The sequence below is a fragment of the Archocentrus centrarchus genome, chromosome 20 (genome assembly GCF_007364275.1).
Source record: "Archocentrus centrarchus isolate MPI-CPG fArcCen1 chromosome 20, fArcCen1, whole genome shotgun sequence".
Taxonomy (NCBI): Eukaryota; Metazoa; Chordata; class Actinopteri; order Cichliformes; family Cichlidae; genus Archocentrus; species Archocentrus centrarchus.
The window spans coordinates 22,769,668-22,794,734 of NC_044365.1; the positions used below are offsets into that span (position 1 = coordinate 22,769,668).

The following is a 25,067-nucleotide window of genomic DNA, read 5'->3' on the forward strand; positions in this document are numbered from 1 at the left end:
CTACTAGAGATCATCTACATTTAAAAGGTAGATGACTTTGTTTCAAAGGCACCGTGAGCATCTTCGTGCGTAAAATGTGCGCCTGTCTGTCGCTCTGCTCAGATGTATGCGAGTAAAATGTCGAGTTTTGCATTTTGCAGAAGTCAAATAAAGACACAAGGAGCGATCTCAGGAAATATTTTTAATGCATACATTCTGCAGACTTAGCATGCGCTGCAATGAAGGGTCGTAAGCAGTTTTTGCTGCTTATTTTTACTTTTACAAAAGTGTTAAAATGTACAAAAAGCATCTATAAAATAAAATACATTACATCAACTCAAAGTTAACAAAGAAATAAAATTACAAAAAAACTGCCTTATAGTTAAACAATCAGGTTGTACCAATCAGAATCAGCCTCTTATGTGGAATTCTGCCTTGCTCGTTTTGCACTGACATTTGACGGCTGACCACCATCCACAGGGCCTCGTTTCACTGGTCTCATTGATGCTGATGCTACAAGAACAAAGATCAATTAGAAATCAACAAAATTAAAATGAAGTAAGTAACAGCTTGTCTCAGCAAACATACCGAGTTGGATTTCAATCTCTCTTAGCTGCTTCCTTTTCTCATCCCATTCTTGCTGCTTTTGTTGCACATCCAAAGACTTCATTTTGTTTATGTGATCATTTCGCGCCCTTTCCATTTCCTCCTTCTTCAACAAAGCTGACAAGTACTGCTGGAGCAGCTCTGCCAACCACACCCAAGAAAACACAGAAATTAAAGCATAATCGGACTCAATAGGGCTACAAAATCAAGCTTCAAATATGTCCATGAGATATGTCACCTATTTGTTCCAGTAGACTGTGGTACTGCTGTGGGAGAGGGGCTCCAAACATTTTTAACGTGCTCATCGGTGGGGCTGTGTTCTGCGCACCTCCAAACTTTCCCCTGCCACTGACCCTTTCCCCTTTCCTGGTCAGTATGGTGGGGCATTGCATCCTGTTCTGCACCACCTGTAAGCAACAGCTTATTTAGAGGAAAACGGACCACAGTTTCCACCAATACAGCACCGGTGTTGGTGCAAAGACAGTTCTGCCTTGATTCCATTAAAGAACCAGCCCACAATATGACATGTTGGAGAACCTGGCATTCAGAATCTGTAGAGGGCATCTGTGAATCATCAGATTTTCTTGGCTGCTCCCATAACCAATGAGTTTAGTGGCTCCAACTTGGACTCTTTGGCACTGGCCCCCCCTTTTTTTTTTTTTTACTGGAAATGTAAGGAACCTGTTCTCGATTACATACCAGCTCTAAAGAGCTCTAAAAAAAAGAGGCAAATATCGCCCATCTGTATCAGCAAAGTCACTCACCGCCCTTCTGTAGTTATTTGCAGAGTCCAAGTCATCAATCAGAATAGTATCTCCGAGGATGTTTTTAAACACTAGGAGGGGAAAAAAAAAAAAAAAAAAAAAGCACAAATTTAAAACCAACTTTTTTTTTTCCTGCTACTGAAACCGTTCATAATCAAGTGGCAAGAAGATATATTCATATTTCACTGTAAATCAGGTTGACAGAGGCAATCAGTGTACATTTAAATGATAAATGCTCTAAATCCAAACAGATAGAACCAACTTTTACCCGTGACAAAGAAAATTACTACATAAACAGTCATTTTAAGTTTGGGAAAGAGGCCCAATTTCTGCTCCAGCGACAGCGCCCCCGGAGAGAAACCCCCTCCACCCTGTGAGGCTGGATCCCAGGTGGAAACATTTACCCCAATCTTTGCAGGAGTGGTGGGGGCATAAGGGAAATACCCTCCAACAACAGCAAACACAGAATGAGATGGCAAGCCTCTAGAAAACCACAGAAACCATGGACTCTTTCTTTAAATCTCCAATAACCAAACAAACAGGCAGTGTTACACTGAGCAGGGGAAATCCATTTAAGGCAGCTCACCGATGTCACAGCTCTCCTGATCATAACGGTAAATCAGCAGCTCTCTGGCGTAGACCGGGTTCCCGGGGGGATCAAAGAGTGGGTAGCCATTTCTTATGTGCGGCAGCGGTCTGTAAGCAATTCAAATCATAATACTCTGAAACTTTGCTCCAAAAGTAAAGGCAACATCAAACCACACACGACCATTTCTTAACTTTAGATAAAAGGACACTGCTATGTTATAATTCATGCACAGTACAGGTTCAGTTTATGCTTAAGTTTCCCATTTCGTGCCGTAAACAAAAGCTGATCCACACACTGACACCCATTCATCTCTGTATGATCTGAAAAATAATCTGCAGACTTTCAGAATGAACCTTCAGCAAACATCATGCCATCTCTTGAAGACTCATTGATTTTTTTGTGTGCAGACCAGACATGACAGCTGTCCAGTGTGGTGTTGTCACATGTCTTATGTCAAGCTAACAGTTATGAGTCAAAGATAATCATTTCACTTTGATATAAAAACAAAAGATGAAAATTCTCATATTTGTGCATATCATATAATCAATTAAGTGATTGATAAACTAAGTGTAAATAATTTTACTGTTACATTCTGTTTAGAGGTGAAATGATGAATAATGCAGATTTATATTTTTCATTAGTTCAAAAACCTATATTATATTGTGTATTCAATATTCCTTCTCTCAGTTGTGTGTCACCCTGTGTGAGGTCACCTTTTTTGAGGTCACCTTTTTTGACTCCAAACAAATTAATACAAATACAGTGCCTGAGTACAATACTGTGCAAAAATCTTGAGGCTCTTATTTCTTCACATTCTGCTAGGAAAATAGGTGCAGTGATTTACTGAAATCTATGCAAACAAAAACAGTGTTTGTATAGTTGTAACAAGCCTGAAAGTCAATATTTGGTGTGACCACCTTTATTCTTCAGCACAGCCTGAACTCTGAGGCAGCTCTCTTGTCATTTTTTTAAGCAGTCTTCAGGAATAGTTCTCCAGGCTTCTTGAAGGACATTCAAAGCTCTTCTTTAGATGTTGGCTGCTTTTTGTTCCATTCTGTGAAGATGATCCCACACTGCTTCAACAATGTTGATGTCCGGGCTCTGGGGAGGCCAATCCATGACGGATAGTGTTTCACTGTGAGTTTTTCTAACCAGGAGGTTTCACTGCATTGGCAGTGTGTTTGGGATCATTGTCATGCTGAGAAATGACACCGTTGCCAATCAGAGATTTGTTGGTGCAAAAATACTATTTTATGTCTGTCCAACTGTGTTATCTTTGGCATTTTCTATAAGAAATTAAATGTTTTTGTGACAGGCTGCCAGTAACAAAGTGCCTATAGACACAATATAAAAACAGTTCTTTGCTAAGTTGTCTGATATGTGTACAACACTGATCATCCCTTGAGTTAGGTGCTTTTTTATGCTTGAATGGTTCATAGTTCAGTGTTTGGTGGCTTAAACAATAAAAACATTCCTCTGAAAATGTTCAGGTACAAAAAAACTGAAAATGAGTGAAAAAGCAGCCGATGTCCAAAGAAAAACTTTGAAAGACCTTCAGAACTATTGCTCAAGACAACCTTAAAAATTACATGAAAGCCTGGCTTCTTGGAAGTAAAATATAAAGAAATGAGGGGTGGCTTAAGACTTTTGCAAAGTGCTGTATGCCAGGCTCTCCCCAAATTCAGCTTTCTTTTATTCTCCTCTTGCATTTTTTTTTTTTGGTTTGGAACAAAAGCAAACACGGACGTTCATCATTTTCATCATCACATTAAGAGACAAAAACTTTAATTACACTGAAACGGCCTTAACAATGAAAGCAATCGTCACTTGCAGCTGCAGTGTTCAGATTTTAAAACCAATTTGCACAACAAAACCAAATCAGAATGCAGAATACAGCTGTTGATGTTAGAAACAAACACTATAAACAACATAAAATCTGAAATTGTAAACCGTGGTGTGCCATTAAACCACTAGCTTTGTCTAAACTGGCTATAACCTGCAACAGCTGTGGTATGGTCCTTAAGTGAGTCTCATCAGTGTACACACAACCACAACGCAAAGCAGCAGGAGGGGAGTCTTCTATGTGCTAAGAATTATAGTCACCATTATTTTTACAGCAAACTAAAATGAAGGAACACTTTTGTTTATAAAATGTTACACTGTATACTAAATACAGCTACTGTGAAGGAATATTTATTTTCAGATTTATGTTGGGGGTTTTTTTGCCTGATTTCAAGGCATGCATTCGACATATTGTTTGACATCATTCTCGCTGACTTTCAGGCAGCCTGTTCAAAATGGAGCTGCCTCGAGAGCTTTAAATTACTGTTGTTGTAAGACTGGGAAGGAAGAAGGAAAAGGCTTAAAAAGGAAAGACTTTAATGAAAGGACACGCACATCTTCATGACACATCAGGAAAGCTACTCAGACGCCAACAGCAATCTTAAAATACAGCGTGCAGTACAAGCAAAGTACAACTGTAAACTGTTAGCTTTATTAAAAAAAAGAAAAAAAAAAACCATCAGTAGTGTACCTGTTTCCTTGTGGCACGAACACGCTGTCGAGGGCCATGACCTGCTGCCTGCCCTGTGTGTCATCAAAGATCCGCCGCGCTGCTTCCGTTGTTCTGGTGATGACACAGTCCATGTCACCCCTGATGTGCCAGGAGATGACCCACGCAGCAGCATCATCCTGCACAAGGGCCAGGTGGCCAACCTGCATTCGAAGATTAAACGATAAACACACATCTCTCCAGAATATATCCTGAAAAACGATTTAATCTTTTCTAAAAAAAAAAAAAAAAAAAAAAGAATTGGCATTACCATTCCCAAAACATCTGCCTGCCCCCTGAAGTTGTCGCTGATGGAGTACACTCTTCGTGGCATTTTCTGAATTGCTTCAGCTTCAGCTTTCTTCTTTTTCATTAGTCTATCAATATGTTGTGTCTACAAATACATAAGAAACGTCATTTCCAGGTAAAATAATAATATGAGTTCTGAATTTCTGCCTGGCCTGTGCAGAAGTAAAGTGTGTCTGGACATATCTTACAGACACAGGGTGTGGGATTTTCCTTCGGGCCAGCTCATTTCTAAGATCAGCCTCTTTTTCACTGGCACGCAGGCAAGAAGCTACGGGGAAAAAATGTTTTCAGTTGCAGATAATTTAATCACATATGGGCAGACACAAAAATAAATCACAGAGATGTGATTACATCTCTCAAAGACAGGAATTAAAAGTACAATGAGATGAAAATATTTCAAGTGAGACCTGGTTCAACACACAAGCAGGACACCGGACCGGCCCAGCGCGCACACACACACACACACACACACACACACACACAAACACAGCATCATTTTATTTAAAAACAACTCAAAACTTACATGTCAGCAACTCAAGGAGCTGCTTGTATGTACCAAATGTTTCTTCATATCTCTCAATAGCACTGCTGAGCTCATCTTTTTTCCTGGTCAGTTCAGACATTCTTTGTTGGTTCTGTGCATCTAAAATGGAAAAAAGAAGAAATTACAGTCAAATGTCAGAAGGCAAGTGTAAGCAATACTACATACTTTACAGGGAGTTCAGCTTTTTTTTTTTTTTCCCCCCTCTTTTCAGGAGTTTATGTAATGGTCTCTGATATTTCTGCCACATTTCCAACATCAAATTTTTATTCTTGGACTCATGATTCAAAATAATCCATGTTTAACCCCTCAGCTCATCCACTGTCTGTATGAAGTCATTTTAGTTCTGCTGTCTTTAAAGAAACTTTCTTGGCTGCCTCTTGTAAACAGAAGATTTGAACAACAGATGGAGCCAGAGCAGCGTCCCTGCGATGATTGCATTAGGGATATCCCCTCTCTATGATGTCATACGGTGTCAAGAACAGAAAAAAAAAAAGGGTCTCAAATAGAGTTTTTAGAGCAGTGTGAAATCTGAGCTTTTTGGCTCACAGGAAAAAAAAAAAAAAAAGTGGTCTGGAATATCTTGAATGGCAATTAACGAGTTAATAAATCTCATAGTTTAATTCATAATTTAATACCAGAGCAGTTATATTTTTGCTGGTGCTGTTTCCAGCTGACAACATGGTGATACCAGCATAACAAGTTAGAAAGTAATGTAACTCCTCGGTCCTGTTCACACCCTGAACGAATCCTTTTTTCCTTCTCATCTCAGTCACGTGTTCATGTGCAGATGTCAATAAAGTTGTGGTCATGGAAATGGAGCGTATAGCTAGAGCTGCAAAATGCAAGGAGTAGAAATGGATTCACTTTTGCAATCTTTCAAGCAGCTCAAGAAATATCAGCAAACACACAAACAGTTTTTCTGCAGTTTGGATCACAATCTGTACAGTGTCTGTATTTCTGACAAAGGAACAAAAACAACATCAATGTGTGTTCATTTTACTCACTTCCATTAGTTTTAGGAAAAAAAGGGGGGGGATACACAAAACAAAAACAAAAAGTAGTGCCTCGATTTCCACAAATCTCAAGCATCATGTAATAACTTCCCATTCAGTGTCTATAACATACCATTGTAAAAATGGAAGGGGAGCTCAAAAGCAGCCAGAGGTGTGGGAAGTGCGGACACTTCAGGTTTGAAGAGGAGGATGTAGGTGCTGCCATTGTCACCTGGGCTGTTCTCTCTGATAGTCAGCCTCTGTGGAGAGTAAGTTAACAATTATCATAAGCCCTCAGGGGCCCTTAAGTATAAACAAAAGCTAGTCCTGTGAGGAATGGTAACTCACAGTGATGTGGGCCTTCCCCTCCACCAAGTTAATCTGAACTCTGCTGGTTCCTCTTTCAAGCAGAGGGAAGCTTTCGTTTCTCTCTCCATTAGAGGACTTTATAGTGATGATCACCTTCCCTTCCATGTCCTGTCCCGCTGGGTTGCCATACAAATCCTGGAAATCAATCATGGAATCTCAAAACTACAATTCTACAAAACTACAAAGCCAAAACTTAAGGCAGCCCCTGCTCCTTCACAATAAATAAACTTTAAGCTCACCATTATCCTCAGGGTCAGATTCTCAACCAAGGTTCGGCTGGCAATGTCCTCACTGTAGGAAACGACTGGGGTGGGAGGCTGAGAGTCAGGTCCCAGTTTGGCAGGCTGGTTGGCCAGCACAGCTATATGAATCTAAGAGATGGGAAGCAGCACTGAGGTCAGTCATTTGTCTCAAAAATCAACTACTTTCCAATAAAACAGAAATAACAAGAATGTGAAGCCCAGCTCCAAATGCTTTACGGTCGTTTTTCAAACCAACCTGATTACTGTACAAAACGTCAGTTTTGTTAACACGAAGAGAAAACTGTATGGTGTACTTTCCAACTTCCTCCGGGATTTCTTTGTCTCTGCAAGGAAATACACAAAAAATATACTTTTGTATTCCAACATTCGGGAACACACAGTTACAACCTGTTTTATCGAGTCAGCTGGGAAGATGAAGACCTCTTGTATTCTGTAAATGTGAAACTACTCCAAGCAAGTGATTAGCTTAGTGCTGGATGGCATAGAGTGGAAACAAAGGAAAACCATTAGCATGGTTTTACATGCAAAACAACATCTGTCTACAGTCCAAGCACCTCTAAAGTTAACATGTGTTGCCTGTATTTTTATAAAGTCAGGCTAGCCATTTTCGCCGTTTCAGGTCAAGCTAACAAGCTATTTGCAGTACGTTCATCAAGTATTTACTGTACAGTGGGATCAATCTCAACCAACTCTTAGTCAGAAAATCCACCATAATGTAGAGCTTCTCCTTGAACTCAGTCAGTCAGAACAGAAACAGACCTGATATAAAACCATGTTACCTGAAGTGAAAACAGTCATTCTTTTCATTTTCCATGGGTCTGCTACACTTCAGCTCAATGGCCTGTACAAGAAACAGTGAAAAATATGATCAAACATTATTTTAGAGAAACATTAATGCCAGAAAAAAAGAGACCTTCTCAACTTGTGTAAATCTATAATTCTGCTTCTTAGATCTTCAGAGTTCCTTGAGCTTCCCCCATTGTTGAGTGTTGGTCAGTCCAATGAGTGCTGTCAAACAAATCCTTTTGATGCTGACAAAGAGAAACTACCAGTTGTCGTCATTCACGATCACTAACAAGAAGTTAAAAGGCAGCAGTTTTGTTAATTTAAAGGATAGTTATATTTGAGCCTATATGCATAATGTGTGGATTCTAGAAAATCCAAAATTTAAGTCATTAAAAATGTATGCTGTACAATCATTCCTCCCCAGAAAAAGAACAGTTCAAAGAAATTATTAAAAGCCCCAAATTACCATTACATCATGACTACGGTGAGTGTATGATGTAATGATCACAACTGTATATCATGGATACTCCAGTCGTTTAGTCACTCACTGTTTCTGGAGGGGTTTTTGTCAATGATGCCCCATTCCAAACAAACATGGAGGCAGCAGCTGGATTAAAAGTAGTAATTGGACTTCCCTCATCAGACACCACAGTCACTGCAAAAACTGAACAGATACAAAGAGCTGACCTTAGTTTGGCTGAACAGAGATGAAAAGTATCCAAAAAAAAAAAAAGGGAGAAAAACAAATGCAAACCTGGGAAGGTGCCTCCAGCAAGAAACTTGGCACTTGTGTTGTACTTCACTGACAGGCTGACTGGTTTGTTGGGATCAGGGAGGACAGTGAGGTTCAATGAAGGACCAGGGATGGGTTTTTTGTTGAAGGAGCCTTTGAAAAGCAGTTGATAGTACCCCCTAGTGGAAGAAGAGTTTATCAACATTCCCACTAGTGACTTTACAGTAGTGGAAATATCAAGACTGACGCTGCATTACTACAAATAAAAATGTTACTTACTTTGGGCCGCTCAAACCATTAACAAAGAATGAGGCTTTCCCTTCTGCATTCACTGGTTGTGAAATAACCTTTGTCATCACCTAAAACAATAAGAAGGTCCAATGAGATCATTGTATACATCTCATACAGTCATGTAAAAAAAGGTTTTCACAGGACTGCATAGAGTCCTGTGAAAACCTTACTGTTTCCAAGTAGCAGCCAGGTGCTAACTGATTAATTTAGTTGACCACCTCTATAATAGCTGAAGTTTTGGCAGTTTGCTGGCCTTCAGCTGTGTTCTCCACTCTACATGCCTCAGTTAGCATGTTAAATGTGAAGGATCATGAATGTACAATTAGAAAGGGAGTCAACAAGATTGGCTTGTTTGGAAGAGCTGCCAGGAGAAAAACCTCTTCTCTCTAAAAACAATGTGGCAGAACAGTTTAGATTTCCAAGGTTGCATCTGAACAAACCACCAGACTTCTGGAACAGTGTCCTTTGGACAGACGAGACCAAAGTGTAGACATTTGGTAACAATGCACAGTGCCAAAACAGAATACAGCGTATCAGCACAGGCACCTCATACCAACTGTCAAGTATGGTGGTGGAGAGGTGATGATTTGGGTTTGTGTGGAGCCACAGGACCTGGGCTCCTTGCAGTCATTGAGCTGACTATGAACTCCTGCATAACAAAGTATTCTAGAGTCAAAAGTGAGGCCATCTCTCAGACAGCTAAAGGTCGGCCCAAATTGGATCACATGAAGTCCAGACCTCAGAATGCTGTGGTGAGACCTGTGTGAGCCATGCATAATCAAATGCCCGCAAACCTCAATGAACCAAAATAATGTTGTAAAGATAAGTGTACCAAAATTCCTCCACAGTGAGATGTTGATAAAGTCATGCAGAAAGTACTTCAGGTTACTGCTACTTAATCGTGGAATGTGTGTTTCACAGGACTGCATAGAAGCCTGTGAGAACTTTATTGTTCCACAAATCCCTCATCTTTTCAAAGAAATTTTAATGCACAATGCTTTCTCTGGCAGCTTTCCTTTTCCAGCTAACCTTCAGCCCGGGAGGTGAAGTCCTTAAGTCTACCACAACCCTCTGGTCTGGAGAAGGGTTTCCCCACTCATCACACAACTGGACGATAAATGGTTTGGCGATGCCGTGGCCATTCAGCACCTGCAAAGGCTGAAAAACACAAAAGGATAAGTTTACCTTACCTTGGCTTTATTTATATATTTATATGTCTTTTTTTTTTTTTTTTTAAACCTGCTCTGGTCCACTGAGGAGTTTAAGCTGTGCAGGGAGTCCAGCAGTCACTTTAACACTGACATGCTCCACAAAGTCAGAGCAGCTGAAGCACATGTCTCTGGGGCCGAGAGGTCCTGACTGTAAGCGAACTCCTGTCACCAGGACAGAACAGCTGCTCTCCTGGTAAAACACAGAGTCGAGAGGTTTATCAACTTGGAGGATCACCACCACAACTAGTCATTATTCAATTAAGTCGTCATTAAATAAAGTACAGTATCAAGTTAAACGAATACAAAGTAAGTCATAAGGAAACATAATACACATTCAATATTTACACTGGTGGCACAATAAAGAACACAATTACAACTCCTAGTCAAATAACTTTGGTATACATTCTAAAGACTTGTAAGGAAGTTGTCATTACCACACATGCCTTATTTATTTAGTTATTTTATTCATTCTTCATCAAAAACCAAATTTCTTAAGTGTTCATCAGAAAAACAACTAAAATGCAGGATAAAATGTAAAATACTTTAAGTATGAATTCTGTGTCCATTAACTTCTACAAACAGCAACATTATCTTCATACTTCCTGCTGTCCTTCAACAGTGTTGGGAAGAAGACGGTCTTCTAACTCCCAGTACAACAAAGCACCAGCTTTGTGGCAGCACCTCTAAATTGATAAGGGTTGAAGGTCAAACATCTTGGCATAAAACACCTTGGTCATAAAACATTAAAAGATAATTAATGTTTCTCATGCCATCCACACAGTGAAGAAAAACTGTTTTGTTTCCTTGTCTTCTTGCAGGGAGGAATCCTCCCTTATCTGTGGAATTTCAGAATTATCACCTTGATGGCTTCACTCACTCATGCAGGCATCCTGGATTAGACTTTTTTTTTTAATGGTTGGGTGGTGCAGATATATAGTGTCATAGTGCAGGACAAAGGGCAAATGCAAAACATGGCTGATGGCTCAGATTGTTATCCAGAAAAATATATTTGGACCTTTAGCTTCACCAAAAAAACAAACAAACAAAAAAACCTCGAAACATTAACATTTTAATAAAGACAACTTTGTTATGAGCGAAATCGCAGATATTTCAGATAATAACACTGCTCAAAAATAACATTGCTCAAACAGAAAAAAAAATGATGCAGGATATCTATACCGATATGGTCTGAGTAATGTGTTGATAATGAAAGGATGCCACATCGTTTGATGGAAATGAAAGTGATCAGCCAACAGAGGGCTGAATTCAAAGACACCCTGAGAGTCAAAGTGAGAAAAATGATGCAGCAGGCTAGTCCGGTCTGCCAAAATTTCATTACAGCAACTCGAAAATGGTACTCAGTAAATTGTATGACTCCCACGTGCTTGTATGCATCGCTGACAATGTCGGGGCGTGTTCCTAATGAGACAATGGATGGTGTCCTGGGGCTCTCCTCCCAGATCTGGACCAGGGCATCACTGAGCTCCTGGACAGTCTGAGGTGCAACCTGGCGGCATCAGAGGGACCAAAACATAATGTCCCAGAGGTGTTCTATTGGATTTAGATCAGGCCAGTCAATGGTGTTAATTCCTTCATCCTCCAGGAGCCGGCATACTCTCATCACATGAGGCCAGGTCATGCACCAGGAGGAACCCAGGACCCAATGTACCAGCATAGGGTCTGACGGTGGGTCCAAGGATTTCATCCCAATACCTAATAACCCTAACGCTAGCCTGTAGCAACACCAGTGGCCTGCTGGAGGTCATTTTGTAGCTCTGGCAGCGCTCTTCCTGTTCTTCCTTGCAAAAAGGAAACAATACCAGTCCTGCTGATGGGTTAAAAACCTTCTACAGCCCTATCCAGCTCTCCTAGTGTAACTGCCTGTCTCCTTGAATCTCCTCTATGCTCTTGAAACTGTGCTGGGAGACACAGAAAACCTTCTGGCATGTATTGATGTGTCATCCTGGAGCAGTTGGACTATCTGTGCAACCTCTGTAGGGTCCACGTATTGTCTCATGCTACCAGCAGTGACACTGACCCTAGCCAAATGCAAAACTAATGAAAAACAGTCAGAAAAGATGAGCAAGGAAATAATGTCAGTGGCCTCCACCTTTAAAACCATTCCTGTTTTGGGGGTTGTCTCATTGTTGCCCCTCTAGTGCACTTGATGTTAATTTCATTAACACCAAAGCAGCTGAAACTGATTAACCTCTGCTACTTCAATGACCTGATCAATGACTTGATGCTAAACTCTGATTAAAAAGTGTTCCCTTCATTTTCTTTTAGCAGTGTATTAAGATTGCATTAGTGTACATTTGATTTAAGTTTTGAGTTAACTTTTGTCTCTGGTCCCACCTGCCATATGAAGGCGATGGCCGATTTGTCCAGACCCTCAGCTTCCACCGTGGTGTGGTTCACAGACGCGGGGGTAAGCAGCTTGGTTAAATTGTCAAACTGGTCCACGAGCTCCAAGCCTGTGCGAGGACAATATATTACTTAATGTAGTGTGTAATCATGAAAGAAAAAAACATGATTTATTTTGAATGATCAGATTTATACTCACTGATGTTTCCAGAGAGGATCTCACCAAGCTTCACTGTGACTTGGGGTAAAGTTACTTTTAGACGAGCTGGTTCATCTGGACGAGGTCTACAAACAAAGCATCAACTTTACAGTCTTCATCAATGTACAGATATAAGAGTTGTATCTATCGAAAGCACTGAATCAAAGCTTTGATATAGGTATGTGGCTTACACAATAGTAAAGGAGACAGACACACTCTGGTCTTGATAGGAGACCTGGTAGAAGCGCTCCTCTTTGACCTGTTTAGGTACCTGTACATCAGGCAGCTTCCCCTGGATTAAATCTTCTAGAAAGACCTCTCCTGTCCAGTTAACCTTGAGGACAACAACAGTTCATAATGAAAATTTAGCCTAACCTAAGAAGTGCTCAAATATGACTAATAAATGTCTCTTTTGAAATTGCTGTTGTTTAAATCATAACCATGTGAAATTCTTCCATAAGGGAAAAACATTGGTTTCTCATTTACAAAATCCAATACCTTCATAAAAGTCTATTATAAGAGTAAACACATGAATATTTACTCATTACACACCTTGATCATGGAGGCTATTTCAGCAGTGAGCGGTACCTCCCTGCCAGCCTCATCATACAGCCTGTAGAACAGGTTCTCCAGCAGTCCTCCGGCGATCCATTCGATCTTTTCACTGTTCCTCAGGACTAGATTCTCGTCATCCTGACTGTACAGCTCCATCACAGACGCCCGCGTGCTGGGCAGCACCTTCAGCTCCTTCATGACCAGCGCTACATTTTTGTGATTCTAGAAAAAAGAAGAAAAAAAACAAGGAAGACAGAGACACTACAAACAAGTTTTAATAGCTGAGAATGTTCAACTGAGCAGAAGCTTTTTTTCTAACTTACAGGCATCACAAATTGAGCTTTGAGCTCTTGTTGCTCTCCGTTGATTATTGTCAGGTTAATAGGCTTCGTCACAAGCTGGCCAGCACCTGTGCTGCTGCAGTCACTCACCACCGGGGGAAACCCCTTAACCTGGAAATGTATGAAGAAAAAACATGTTTATTCTAACATCTAAATAACCAAAACTTTGTTGGTCCAACACATTTAAAATGATGAATTATGGCCTACATACTCTAAATATTCTTTTAATAAATACAAGAGTTTTCTGAGTTTTCACAGAGATGTCTGATGATTTCCAAACAAATGCATGTCCATACCTCGCAGCGAATGATCTGCTTGGGGTTAGCGGTGATGTTTCCAGCCTCGTCGTGAATTTCAACATTAAACGTGACTGGGTTTCCGTTCTCTACCAAGATTGAGGTTTCCTCTGGTGTCACGTGGAGGGAATCTGGAACGCCTGATAAACAAGCCAACATCGAGATATCATGTCTCAGAGTACCTGGAGATGGATTTAAGCCCGGCAACTTCTTGCTCTAACTTCTTCCCACAGACCAAAAGCATTTAACAATCAAGATTTCTGAAAGGACACAATCTACATCTGACACAAGTACACAAACTGTTCTAAAGTCATAAACAAATGTGGCATTACCAGGAAGAAGACTGATCTTGATGGATTGTGTGTCCTCTTTCAGGCCAGGCACGGTCACTTCCAGCTCATAGCTCTGCAAATTAAAACAAAGTGCAGAGAAACAAATAACTAAATCAGCTAAACAGTTGTTGTCTATTGATTTTCAGGGAATTGTTAAACCTTTTGTCTACCCTGTTACTTTACTATTAGTCATTAATTTAAGAATTTAAACAGCCTTCCATGTGACAGGCAAATTTATGTCTTCACAGTGATTTGTTCTGACCTTGGATTGCTGGTAATTCAGGACTTTTCCTCTTGCTTTGACACTTTTGATGGTGAATGTGGTTCCACTGCTGTAAACTGTCTCATAAGTCAGATTCAGGCCACTATAAAAATAACAGTGACAGTGTTATAGTAACCCTAAAGACAATAATGAGCGTTATGAAAAATGTTTTCATCCATCTTTTTTTACATTTACACATTTCGTAGCATAATGAGACACACCGGCATTTGAGCTCAGGCCGGAGTTTGGGAGGGAGGGTCGTTAAGTTGTCATAACCATCTTTTATCTGCAGAGGAATGTCAAATGGCACGCCCACGCGAAGTGTGGGGCTCACTGCACCGATAACGAACTTCACCGCATCACCCTCTGAGACGAACAGGAGAAATAAGTGCGTCTGTTTGGTGAGACTGATGCCAATGATGATAACTAATTAAAGACACAATGTTCTTTGTCCTTACCTTTGAGGGTGAACTTGAACGTGAACCTTGGAAGTGGTCTACCACCAAAGGTCATAGCATTTGTTTCATGGACCACTGTGTTCAAATTCAATGTGTATTTCCCCAGATCAGTCAGAGTCTCTGTAAAGCATAGCTCATATGTGATCTCATAACAAAATTATATACATAAAAATCAAATAAGGCAATTAAAAAAGAAACGTACCAATTTTTTTGAACCAGAAACCTGTTCCTGATAAATGAGGGGCAACATAAGCTGCAACCTCTTTGTCTGATTTTGGACCTGCAAATAAAAAATATACAAAAATAAAACTTCTGTAATCTGAGAGGGGCTTAGAGTAGATTCACTACTCCTCCACATCAACAGGAGCCAGTTGAGGTGGTTTGGGCATCTGACTAGGATGCCTCTTGGGTGAATTTTTAATTATTTGACACATGTTGCACCCTGATGTGTTTCACAGCTCACCCAAAAAGCTTCAGTTTTAGTGCCAAAAATGATTAAATATACTAATATTTAATCTACATTACCATCACTATTTAGCTGGTAATTGTATCTATGCAACGCACATACACAGCACCTTAGTAACTGAACTTGCAAAGCATTAGCTGTTAAGTAAATACCAAAAATGCAATGACCATACAGCTTAAGGGTTAGGCTTTAAAAAGTAAGCCTACTTTTTAAAGCCTAACCCTTAAGCTGTATGGGTTATAGCACAGTGGACAGCAACATCTTTTAAATACAGTCTACTGTCTATACACAACAGTAACTTGTGGTCTAGGAAACTTGGTTATAAACAGCAGAAAGACCTTTTCTACTCCTTTTAAGACCAATATGATTAATTACTTCATTAAGAAAATTTTCAACAGATTTGTTGATAATTTAATCAAGAAAAGAAAACAAACAAGCCTGTAACAGCATGAAAAAAAAAGGGTCACAGAGACCCTGAAGTCCAGATATGCATAGTTTCAGTAAGATGATAGAAATCCCTGGAGCATGATAGGAACAGCAAGGGGCACAGTTGTAAAGATTTTTTCAGCAATTGAGAAAAATGTAGTAGAAGTGGTTATTTTACCCCCATTTGGAGGGGGTCAATGGGGGGGCCCTATACAGAAACAAACTCAGTAAAGTAAGCACTAACTCGTCCAGGATTTGTCGTTGATGCATTAATGGTATTAATCTGAACATCCAAGGTGACATCCTTCTCAAGTTACTGCGTTGGCAAGATTTCCCGAAACCTTGACCTCTGATCTTTGCCTTGAGGTCAGGGTCACCAAGGATCAAACTTGTCAAGATTTTTAGTAGCTGGATCTATGGTATGACTTTTTACATCCTAGTTGATGTCATTTTCGAGTTATCACGTTCATAAAGTTGAAAATTGGCCGACCGCCCGGCGAGGTGACAACAATATCCCATCAGCCTTTTCAGGCTGAGGAAAACCTAAAAAGGTTGCTAAACATCAATTGTTATTAATGCCAATATGCTGACTTACTAAAGCTAACAGAGTTGACTCAGTTCAGTTCCATCTGATCTTACCATGGTGGACTAACGTGAGCTTAACACACAGTTTTGTCCCTGAGCCCTGGCCCATCGGCGCCATCCGAGATACGGCCTCTCCCTTTTTGTTCAGGATCTCAATTTTGAGTGGCCCTGAAATGATACAACACACAAAACGTGCAGAATGAGCTCTGAGCCATATGAGAATAAAAACAGAAACTTTTAAATACAATGCAAGATCTTACCTAAAGGAGTCCCAACAGGACAAACAGCATTCTGTGGCCAGGGGTTACCTACAGGCCAGTCCAATTTCAGCATATCTGGCAGCCTGGAACAAACAAATGTCATTTACTTGAGCTGAAAATCTCATTTTTGATTTGGATGAGGAGAAAGTGGAAGAAGATAAGGAGACCCACGTGACAGAACATGCGTGACCACAACACTGCAAACAAAAAGGGGAGTAGTTTGTGCTAACTGCTCACTCACTTGTTAGAGTCACTGTCGATATTTTTCTTGATGGCTTCGTCAGTGGCTGTCTTGTCGATCCTTGATATGGGTATGATCTTGTTCATGTCATAAAGTGCTCTGGGCTCCTGGGAAGACATTTGTTTACCAGTGTCATTCAAACTCAAGAGAAGAACAAAAAGGGGAAAAAATAAGACTCATATATTCATGCAAGGTGCATAACTTGGTGTCAGTACTATCCCAAGTCAGCTTCCCCTCACTTTAAGGAAATATTGTAAATTTGCAGTATTTGTTGTATAAAAACGGAAGTTTTTCTCACTAAGCTGAACTCTCAAGTTATTGCTAATAAAGCCCAAAAACATGCAAAAAAAAAAAAGAAAGAAAGAAAGAAATAATAGAACTGGAAATGCAGCTTCAACTTGCAGGAAACACTTCTGGGGGGGTGGGGGCAAGATGAATACACACATTTATAGGGAAAGGTCTGCTAAGCACACCCTTTCTGTAAATTTCCACAATGTGATCTATGATCAAAGCCAAAAATTTGGACATGAAAGAAAATCACTTCTATAATATTCGTGCACACATAGTCCCCGGCTTAGATGGATATTCAAACTTTAATGTATTGCTTTAATGAGATAAAATGCAGCACTCCCAAAATAATCTCCCATGATGCTCACACTTCCATGTTAATTACTTTTCCAGTGTTTTCATTCAATATAAATACAAACAAACAGCTGGTACTAAAATCAACAGGTTTGCAACTAATTAGGTCAACTGGCAACAGGTCAGTAGCATGAGTGGGTATAAAAAGAGCATCTCAGAGAGGCAGTTTCTCAGAAGTAAAGATGGGCAGAGGCTCATCAATGTGCAAAAATCTGTCTACAAATTATAGAACAGAATAATGTTCTTTAATGTAAAACACTTTGAATATCTCATCATCTACAGTACATAATATCATCCAAAGATTCCAAGAACGTGGAGAAATCTCTGTGCGCAGGTGACAAGGTCAACAATCAATAATAAATACCTGTAATCTTTGGGCCCCCAGCATTAAAAACAGCCATGATACTGTTGTGGCAAAAACTGGAGGTGAAGACCAAATTTTACTTGATAAGTTGTCAACCTATTGCTGCTATAGAAACCACATGTGCAGCTTCAAGATGCAGAAAATAGGTGATTGGAAAAAAGGAAGAAAAAAAAAAAATCAATAAATTCCAAAAGAAAAAAAAAAAACAAGCATAGATGAAAAATACACAAGAAGCACCCCCGAATTTGATCACAGTTGAAGACGGACACACACACTGAGCTCTCGGTGGCTCTCAATTTATGGCGAGTGGACTGCTAAGCCCACCCTTTCTGTAAATTTCCGCTCCTTGCTCCACTCTGGCAATTGTTCCAAAGATCCAGGATTTTCCACTTTTCTCCTGTTTGCAATCCCCAGCAGGTCAGTCTGACCAGCATGAGTCCCGTACCTCACTCCCAACCCAGCCAATTATCCATTTATTACTCATGAGCAGGGCCCAGAGAGGTGTAGGTGACCTCCGTCTTCCAGAACGCTCAAAGCCTTAGATTAGGATATAAAAAAATCATTGATGTCAATCAAAACTTAATAATTCTTTACTTACTCGAGACACTTCAACCTGTCCTCCTGTGGCATAGACGTCTCCATCATAATTTCCATACAGCAAAAACCGAACCACTTTACCATACAGAATGGGATTTGTTTTCTGAGTCTTCACCTGTGTGAAGAAGCAGAAAGAGACCAGAATGTACGTAGAATGCAGAACAATAAGAATGCACATTCAAATAAACAAAAACAAATAAATGCTCACAAGTTGGCCCGTCCTGTACGTTCTGCCGTCCCACTCGATGGAGGAGAAGGTTGCCCACGGATGCTGCAGTTTCTTTTTAGCCACATCTGTCCGTGTTGTAATCCCCTTGAAGCCCACAAACTTGATTTGCTTGTCAAACTTTTGATGACAGTTATGAAGCCACTGCACGAACTCCTTCTGAATGTTGCCTCTTTTAGACAATTTCTGTTGAAAGACAAAAGATAATTTTTTAGGATTTTATTAAAAGATTTTGGAAGACCAAGAGGAATAAAGACTTTAAAACAAATTAAAACTGTTACCCTGTAAGCTTGGTGGCCCATTACAGAGCATCACTTGTTATTAATGTTAATATTAGATGCACAGATCGACCAACGCAGCCCAGACACACTGGTCAGCCTCCCGTATGTCCAATTATGAGCTGGTTTGCTTAATGCATACACAACACACATCCACACACTAACATGCTGTTAGTGTGGATGCTCTTCACTGTGACAAACTTTACCATATAATAGGGGGACCACCATGAAAATGTTTGGAATAACAAACCGAATCAGACACTTAAAGCACCTTCACTCAGCGGAACGTGGATATTTTTAAAAGAAACTAAAAGGGAAATTTGCTGAAGCCATCTAGAGTTAAAAGCCAGCCACAAGCCAGCACCCTCGGTATGGGCAAAAGATTAAAGGAGTTATGAGTAAAATTATGGAGAAGAATAAAACGGAGAGAAAGGGATCCATGTCGTGCTACCTTGATAGGAATGCATACAAAATCTGAAATATGTATTTAATCTTCAGGTTTTTAGCTATACAGAGATTACCCACAACATTAAAACCACTGACAAGTGAAGTAAATAACACTGATTATCTTGTTATGATGTAATGCTCTCCTGGGGCACCTTGCACAGATGTTACTTTGATATGTGCCACCCACAGAAATACTGCTGCAAACCACCTGGAACTCCACAGTGGCAGTCGGAGAATGCACACAGCCACACCATAAAAAGTGTTCGGGTACAGCAGCACCTGACAGAAAAGATGGCAGAGAAACCAGCAGGGTGCTGCCACCTGCAGTACCCTCGAGGTATCTGGTGCTCACAGACACCACAGACTCCTTCGTGTCCATGCCCTCATGGATCACAGCCTAAATGAGAATCGTGGTTTGGATGTTGTGGCTGACTGTAGAGCTGTTCACTTTCTGTTGACACTTCCAATAATAAACCATAAACATTTTAATGCTTTGTCTATCATAATATATTTCAAGGGATTGAATGTGATGCTGGAGTTGTTCTGCTCAAGGATAATTACCTGTCCATTAAGACCCAGTGTGAAGATAGTGTCCTTGCTCTTCAGCTTCAGTTCAAGGTCCATGAAGGTCATCTTGTTTGTGGTGACCTGGAAGTTGTCATCAGTGAAAAGCACCCCTGAAAACCGACTGTAACACTCCGGGGGTATATCTCCTCCTTTAGCTCCTTTACAAGAACACCAATCAAACCTTTAACAAGTGGAGCAAATAGAAGAAGAAGAAATGAGGTTAGAGCCAATACTGACTAAAGGATATGAAGCATGCTGCTAAGAAGGCCCTGGTAGAGTTCAAAGTGATTTTTAAATACAATCTGACCCATTATGTGCACTCTTGACCTTTAGACAGATAGACAGATGAATCTTTCTGCCTAAATGGACTGATTTACTAAGCAGGGCAAATTAGCGAGAGGTCACAATCTCAAAAGGTGTGAAAAGTTTTGCAGATGATCTACTAACAACACACCATTTCTCAACACAGATGCAGCCGGTTTTAGTAATACCCACTGCGTTCTACCAGGGAAAGGGCAAACAAGTACACTTGATTAGTGTGAGAGTAATATAACAACACAGGCACAGCTTATTATGTGTCGACAAATACACATTCACCAACATGGTGATTCAGACCAAGGCGAAGCAGAAGAAAAATATTCACTACAATCTCACACAATGGCAAAACCTCCCCTCAGAAACAGACCTTTCAACATTTAAAACGGTCTGAGGGCATTCTTTGAAATGATTATATTCTCCTGAATGACTGGTAGTACTGCCACTCAGACAAAATCTCCACATCAGTGCTATGCACATGTAGTAGAAGTCAAAATCAGAAGCAAAGTAGTTGACTATTTTAATTTTTCAAAGTTTCCTTCAGTCTTATCTTTTCAAGCTATTGCAACATCTCCATCTATAAAATCTGTATAACTGGGAAATACCTGAGCTTCTGCATATAACAAAAAACACAATCATGCACTCATGTCTTCAATCTGGCCACGCTGTTTGCGGCACCCATGTAAGTTTATAATAATTGAAAGTTCAAAGACTGGCTGGAACGACTCCAAAGCGTGGCTTGCAACAGAGGATGTGGCCTCACTTTAATAATTGTGGATATGACGGGCCCTTTAGAGGTTAGGGCAGCCCTTCTCTGGATGACACCGGGCAGCTCAGATGGAGCACAGGGTTCATGCAGAGAAAAGCTGCTTTGTAGCAATTCCACCATAAATGTATGGAACAGCTGACCTGTCAGCTGGGTTGAAATATACAAGACATCATGTATTCTCAGGTCAGGGTCTGACAATTCTGCATAATCCAGTTTTACACTGTAATAAGGAACCCTGCTGCCTGCAGTATGGGCATCGTTTATTAAGCAACTTTTCTTTCCCTCCCTTAGGCACACTCCTTTAGGGCTGGTTACAAAAATAACTGTCCACACCTTGCAGCTGCTAATTTACACCTCTGTAATAAATCCCAATCTTCTGGCCTTACTCTCATTTTATCCACCTGCTTTGTACCGTAAAGTTCTTTGTAACATTTTTAAAAAGTCTTCTTTTAATTCTCCTCTCTCTTCTTGCATACAGTGTTAAAGCTACCATGGTGACATACTGAGTATGTTTACATTTCATCCCATGGACACCATGACTCTGCTAAATTTCGTGGTAATGCATCTAAGAGTCAAGAAATTTCCCTCAAACCATAAATATTAACACTGAGCAAGCACTACCAGAAAACTGTGGAACATCTTTAGGTGACATCTTTGGGAGCTATAAACGCTTGCACAAAATTTGCATTCAACTTTTGATCGATTTTGATTTTAGCAGGTTGTTGAGATAACTCTTAGAACAAAGCAGTGGAATAACCAGCCGACTGCCAGCATGTTTAAATATCCGCCTACTTACATCTTTATTACTGCCTAATTAACAGATCAGATTAGGTTCCTGAGTTATCTCCAGCATCAGATACATTACATTTTCTCTGGTAAATCCTAGATGTTACATTAAACTCTGAAAAATTAGATTTTGTCAACGTATGTATTAAATAACAACTTACTCAGTCACTTTGGTGCCAGGTATGAGCCGTCCATTCCAATAACACTCAAAGATCCTCCTTTCTTCCTGATTTACGAGCCCAGGTTCGTTTTCAAAATCGTCAGCGTCAAGAGAATCTGATAAAGAAAAGTCAAAACAAAATCTTCACTAACATGTCAAGCTGTGAAAGGTCATAATGTAATTCAATATGTTAAGAGTTTGAGTACCCTTTATAGTATCTGGATCTTTAGGGTAAGTCTCCCTGTCATAGAGGAACGGATGATATCGCAGCACTCCCTCCACTGTGCCGCCGTCCGGTGCTGTGGATGCCTTGAATTCAAAGGTGTCTGCAGCAGAGTTAATGTACAAAGTCTGCTTGTCATCGTAAATTTCCCTCAGATTCAAAACACGGGGACATTTGGGAAGCTTCTCCCGCAAAGTGATCTGTAAAAAGAAGTCATATGGTAATGTTAGCCAAAATATACTAAATTTATAATAATATAATTACTGTGAAAAAGTCTCATTTCATTATATCAAGCTTGAAAGTCAATATTTGTATGACCAACTTTAATCCTGAACACAACAACAGCCTGAAGTCTCCCAATAATGTTAAGATCTGGGCTCTGGGGAGGCCAATCCATGACTGATAGTGTTCCATTGTGTGTTTTTCTATCCAGGTATGCTTTTACTGCACTGGTAATGTGTTTGGGATCATTATCATTCTGAAAAATGAAGCTGTTGCCAATCAGATGCTTTCCAGATGGATCAAAATCTCACTGCACTTTTCTGTGCTCATAATTCCTTCAGTTTTGACAAGATCCCCAACACCACTGGCTGAAACGCAGCTCCAAAATATGACAGAGCCTCCATCATGTTTTACAGATGGTTGTATTACCTCTCTCCTGACCTCCTCCGTACATACTGTGCTGGAGATTTTTTTGTTACCTTAATGCTGATTTATACAGTTATTATTTTTACTCCTGTTTATTTGCAACTAAACTGCTTTTTACGCTGAAATAAAATGCATACTGTGTGTCTAAAAATAGTAGGAGGGATTTGAGGTCTGCTAGAATTGCTATTATTCATGTTCAGGGCCCCAGAAGCTTCTGCCACCTCTCTCCAGCTGTCTGCTGTGGCCAAGCAGGCACTCTTAGCTCATTCACAGAGTTTCTGCCACCTGTACCGCACCGTCTGCTGTGGCCCAGCGTTGAACTTCTTGCTCATCCCAAAATTCATGCCTAGCTCAGCAGTTTTTTAAAAATGCCCTAATTGGGTTCATGTGCAGGGCACCACTCATAGCAGTTGCTATGAGTGCCTATGTATGTTGCCTATGTAGCTCAGCCAAAGTATCTGAAAATGCAAATCAGAAAAGCATAAATCTGCCCAAACAACCCGCCCTCAGGCAAAATTGGCATCAAATTCTCCCCAATCTCTAGCTAGCATAAATGTAAGCAGTTGTAAATCCTTTTTAATGAGCACTGTAGGATGGCCATGAGGAGGTTCATTTTGACAGTTGTTGTGATGGATTTTTCTTAATGTCATATTGATGAATTAAAAATGCTCCAGGATGTTTGTGCCTTTTAGATAGTATGGGATGATTAATGAAGGGTGTAAAAGTGCTGGCTCAGCACAAATCTTAAGACAAACAAAGAGGAAGAGTATAAATACCACGCTTAGAAGAGGAGTAGGGGTAGTGATGTCAAGTTGTGATAGTCTTTGCCCATGTCATCCATCTTTTTTCCAGTAACTGCACAGGTGCACGCTCCTGGAAGGGCTTTTTTGCTTATTTGCGTTTATATATTTCTGAGTACTAATAATTTCTTGCAATGAAGCTTGCTCATCGCCATGAATCCTTTGGACAGTTTGATTTTATTCGGACTCATACTTAATCTCAGCACGGGCTTTCCTCGATCGGAGGAAGGAGTGACGAAGAAGCATGATCAACAGTTTCTCTCTTCTTCTCTCCGTCACTCTGTGTGTATCTCAGAAGTCTTAACCATGCTACTGTCTGTGTCTCTTTTTTTAACCGTTTGTGTGCAATTAAGATGTCTAATAAACAGCCTGCATCAGAACCTGCTCAACTCTGTGATTTGTTGGAAACTATGGTTTGATTTTGCGACCAAAAGGAATATGGAGACCCCTAAAAATAAAGCTGCAGATGATTTTAAGAAAAAAAAAAAAAAAAAACTACATTGTGTGTGTGGGGGTGGGGGGTGCACAAAAAAGTCTGGCTCTTTGGAAGCAATGAGTTCAAATGTATTTAAATGTATCTGCAGCCTCACCTGAATGTCAATCTTAGATTGATGGTCTGTCTTTTTAGAGCCTTGTCTCATGTCATTTCCATTGACTCCATGAATGTAATAGTGATATATGTGCCTGAGATTAGGACAGATATGGATACAGTTAAGATACAGTTTATCCCAAAAGTTGGGAAGTTATTGCGTGGGAGCAGCCAAATCTTTAAACACAACACTCAGAACATAGCTTAAATAAAGGAAAAAGCTCAAACTAAATGCAATATTGCAAGACAAAAAGTCTAAAAAGAGGTCAAAACACAAAAGAAGCAAAATTATAAAGAAAATATAAAAAGTGCAACCAAATAAAATGAAGCGTTCAGTAAATAAAAATCTGAATATAATAAGGAAATTTTTAGGCGTTTTTTTACAACAACTTTGGACATGCAAAGACTTTGAATTATATATGAAATGATGTGGATGAATGAGCTCACGCTAGCTGTCTGGTCCACACAACAAATTCATCTTTCAGGAAGGAGACATGGTTTTGCTTGAGTCCTGTAATGACCACGGCTGTGAAGCTTTCCTTCCCAGGTTCCTCTTCGATGATGGTACGAAGGAAACGCTCATCTTCACTCACATGCGAACAGTCGCCAGGCTGCAGTGGGAGGATTAAATGTCACACAGAGGTGGTATTGACACAGAGAGACAGTACCATCAACAACAACAACAAAAATTAAATGAATTAAAAATAAAAATCACTTTTTCTTTGTAAGCTACGCTTACCTTCCTGTTTAGGATGGTGGTGCTGTAAATATCTTCTTTGTTCTTTTCCTTTTTTTCAAAATCTTCTTCTGATAGAACCAACTCATGAACATCTGGTAATCCCACTGGTTTGCTTATCATCTAATAAGTTATAAAACATACAAAC

At 40.0% G+C, this 25,067-nt stretch overlaps 1 protein-coding gene across 1 annotated transcript in view; it reads right to left on the reverse strand.

Annotated features, from left to right (window-relative positions):
- Nucleotides 1–166: 166 nt before the first annotated feature.
- smchd1 (structural maintenance of chromosomes flexible hinge domain containing 1) overlaps nt 167–25,067 on the reverse strand; it is a 31,543-nt gene continuing 6,642 nt past the window's right edge. The window contains exons 7-47 of the mRNA XM_030756405.1: nt 24,923–25,042; nt 24,631–24,794; nt 24,185–24,278; nt 22,130–22,346; nt 21,925–22,039; nt 19,888–20,074; nt 18,584–18,787; nt 18,377–18,490; nt 16,773–16,879; nt 16,532–16,614; nt 16,326–16,439; nt 14,997–15,074; nt 14,795–14,914; nt 14,558–14,702; nt 14,337–14,439; nt 14,075–14,147; nt 13,743–13,882; nt 13,429–13,557; nt 13,103–13,327; nt 12,742–12,884; nt 12,551–12,636; nt 12,343–12,461; nt 10,016–10,177; nt 9,806–9,934; nt 8,765–8,844; nt 8,507–8,664; nt 8,301–8,416; nt 7,746–7,807; nt 7,202–7,289; nt 6,943–7,074; nt 6,683–6,838; nt 6,468–6,594; nt 5,322–5,441; nt 4,987–5,066; nt 4,761–4,883; nt 4,472–4,653; nt 1,936–2,045; nt 1,350–1,420; nt 824–992; nt 568–726; nt 167–492 (exon numbers count right to left, since the gene is read on the reverse strand). Coding sequence (XP_030612265.1) covers nt 398–492; nt 568–726; nt 824–992; nt 1,350–1,420; nt 1,936–2,045; nt 4,472–4,653; nt 4,761–4,883; nt 4,987–5,066; nt 5,322–5,441; nt 6,468–6,594; nt 6,683–6,838; nt 6,943–7,074; nt 7,202–7,289; nt 7,746–7,807; nt 8,301–8,416; nt 8,507–8,664; nt 8,765–8,844; nt 9,806–9,934; nt 10,016–10,177; nt 12,343–12,461; nt 12,551–12,636; nt 12,742–12,884; nt 13,103–13,327; nt 13,429–13,557; nt 13,743–13,882; nt 14,075–14,147; nt 14,337–14,439; nt 14,558–14,702; nt 14,795–14,914; nt 14,997–15,074; nt 16,326–16,439; nt 16,532–16,614; nt 16,773–16,879; nt 18,377–18,490; nt 18,584–18,787; nt 19,888–20,074; nt 21,925–22,039; nt 22,130–22,346; nt 24,185–24,278; nt 24,631–24,794; nt 24,923–25,042 — 5,199 coding nt within the window. The 3' untranslated portion in view covers nt 167–397. The remainder of the gene's footprint in view (nt 493–567; nt 727–823; nt 993–1,349; nt 1,421–1,935; nt 2,046–4,471; nt 4,654–4,760; nt 4,884–4,986; nt 5,067–5,321; nt 5,442–6,467; nt 6,595–6,682; nt 6,839–6,942; nt 7,075–7,201; nt 7,290–7,745; nt 7,808–8,300; nt 8,417–8,506; nt 8,665–8,764; nt 8,845–9,805; nt 9,935–10,015; nt 10,178–12,342; nt 12,462–12,550; nt 12,637–12,741; nt 12,885–13,102; nt 13,328–13,428; nt 13,558–13,742; nt 13,883–14,074; nt 14,148–14,336; nt 14,440–14,557; nt 14,703–14,794; nt 14,915–14,996; nt 15,075–16,325; nt 16,440–16,531; nt 16,615–16,772; nt 16,880–18,376; nt 18,491–18,583; nt 18,788–19,887; nt 20,075–21,924; nt 22,040–22,129; nt 22,347–24,184; nt 24,279–24,630; nt 24,795–24,922; nt 25,043–25,067) is intronic.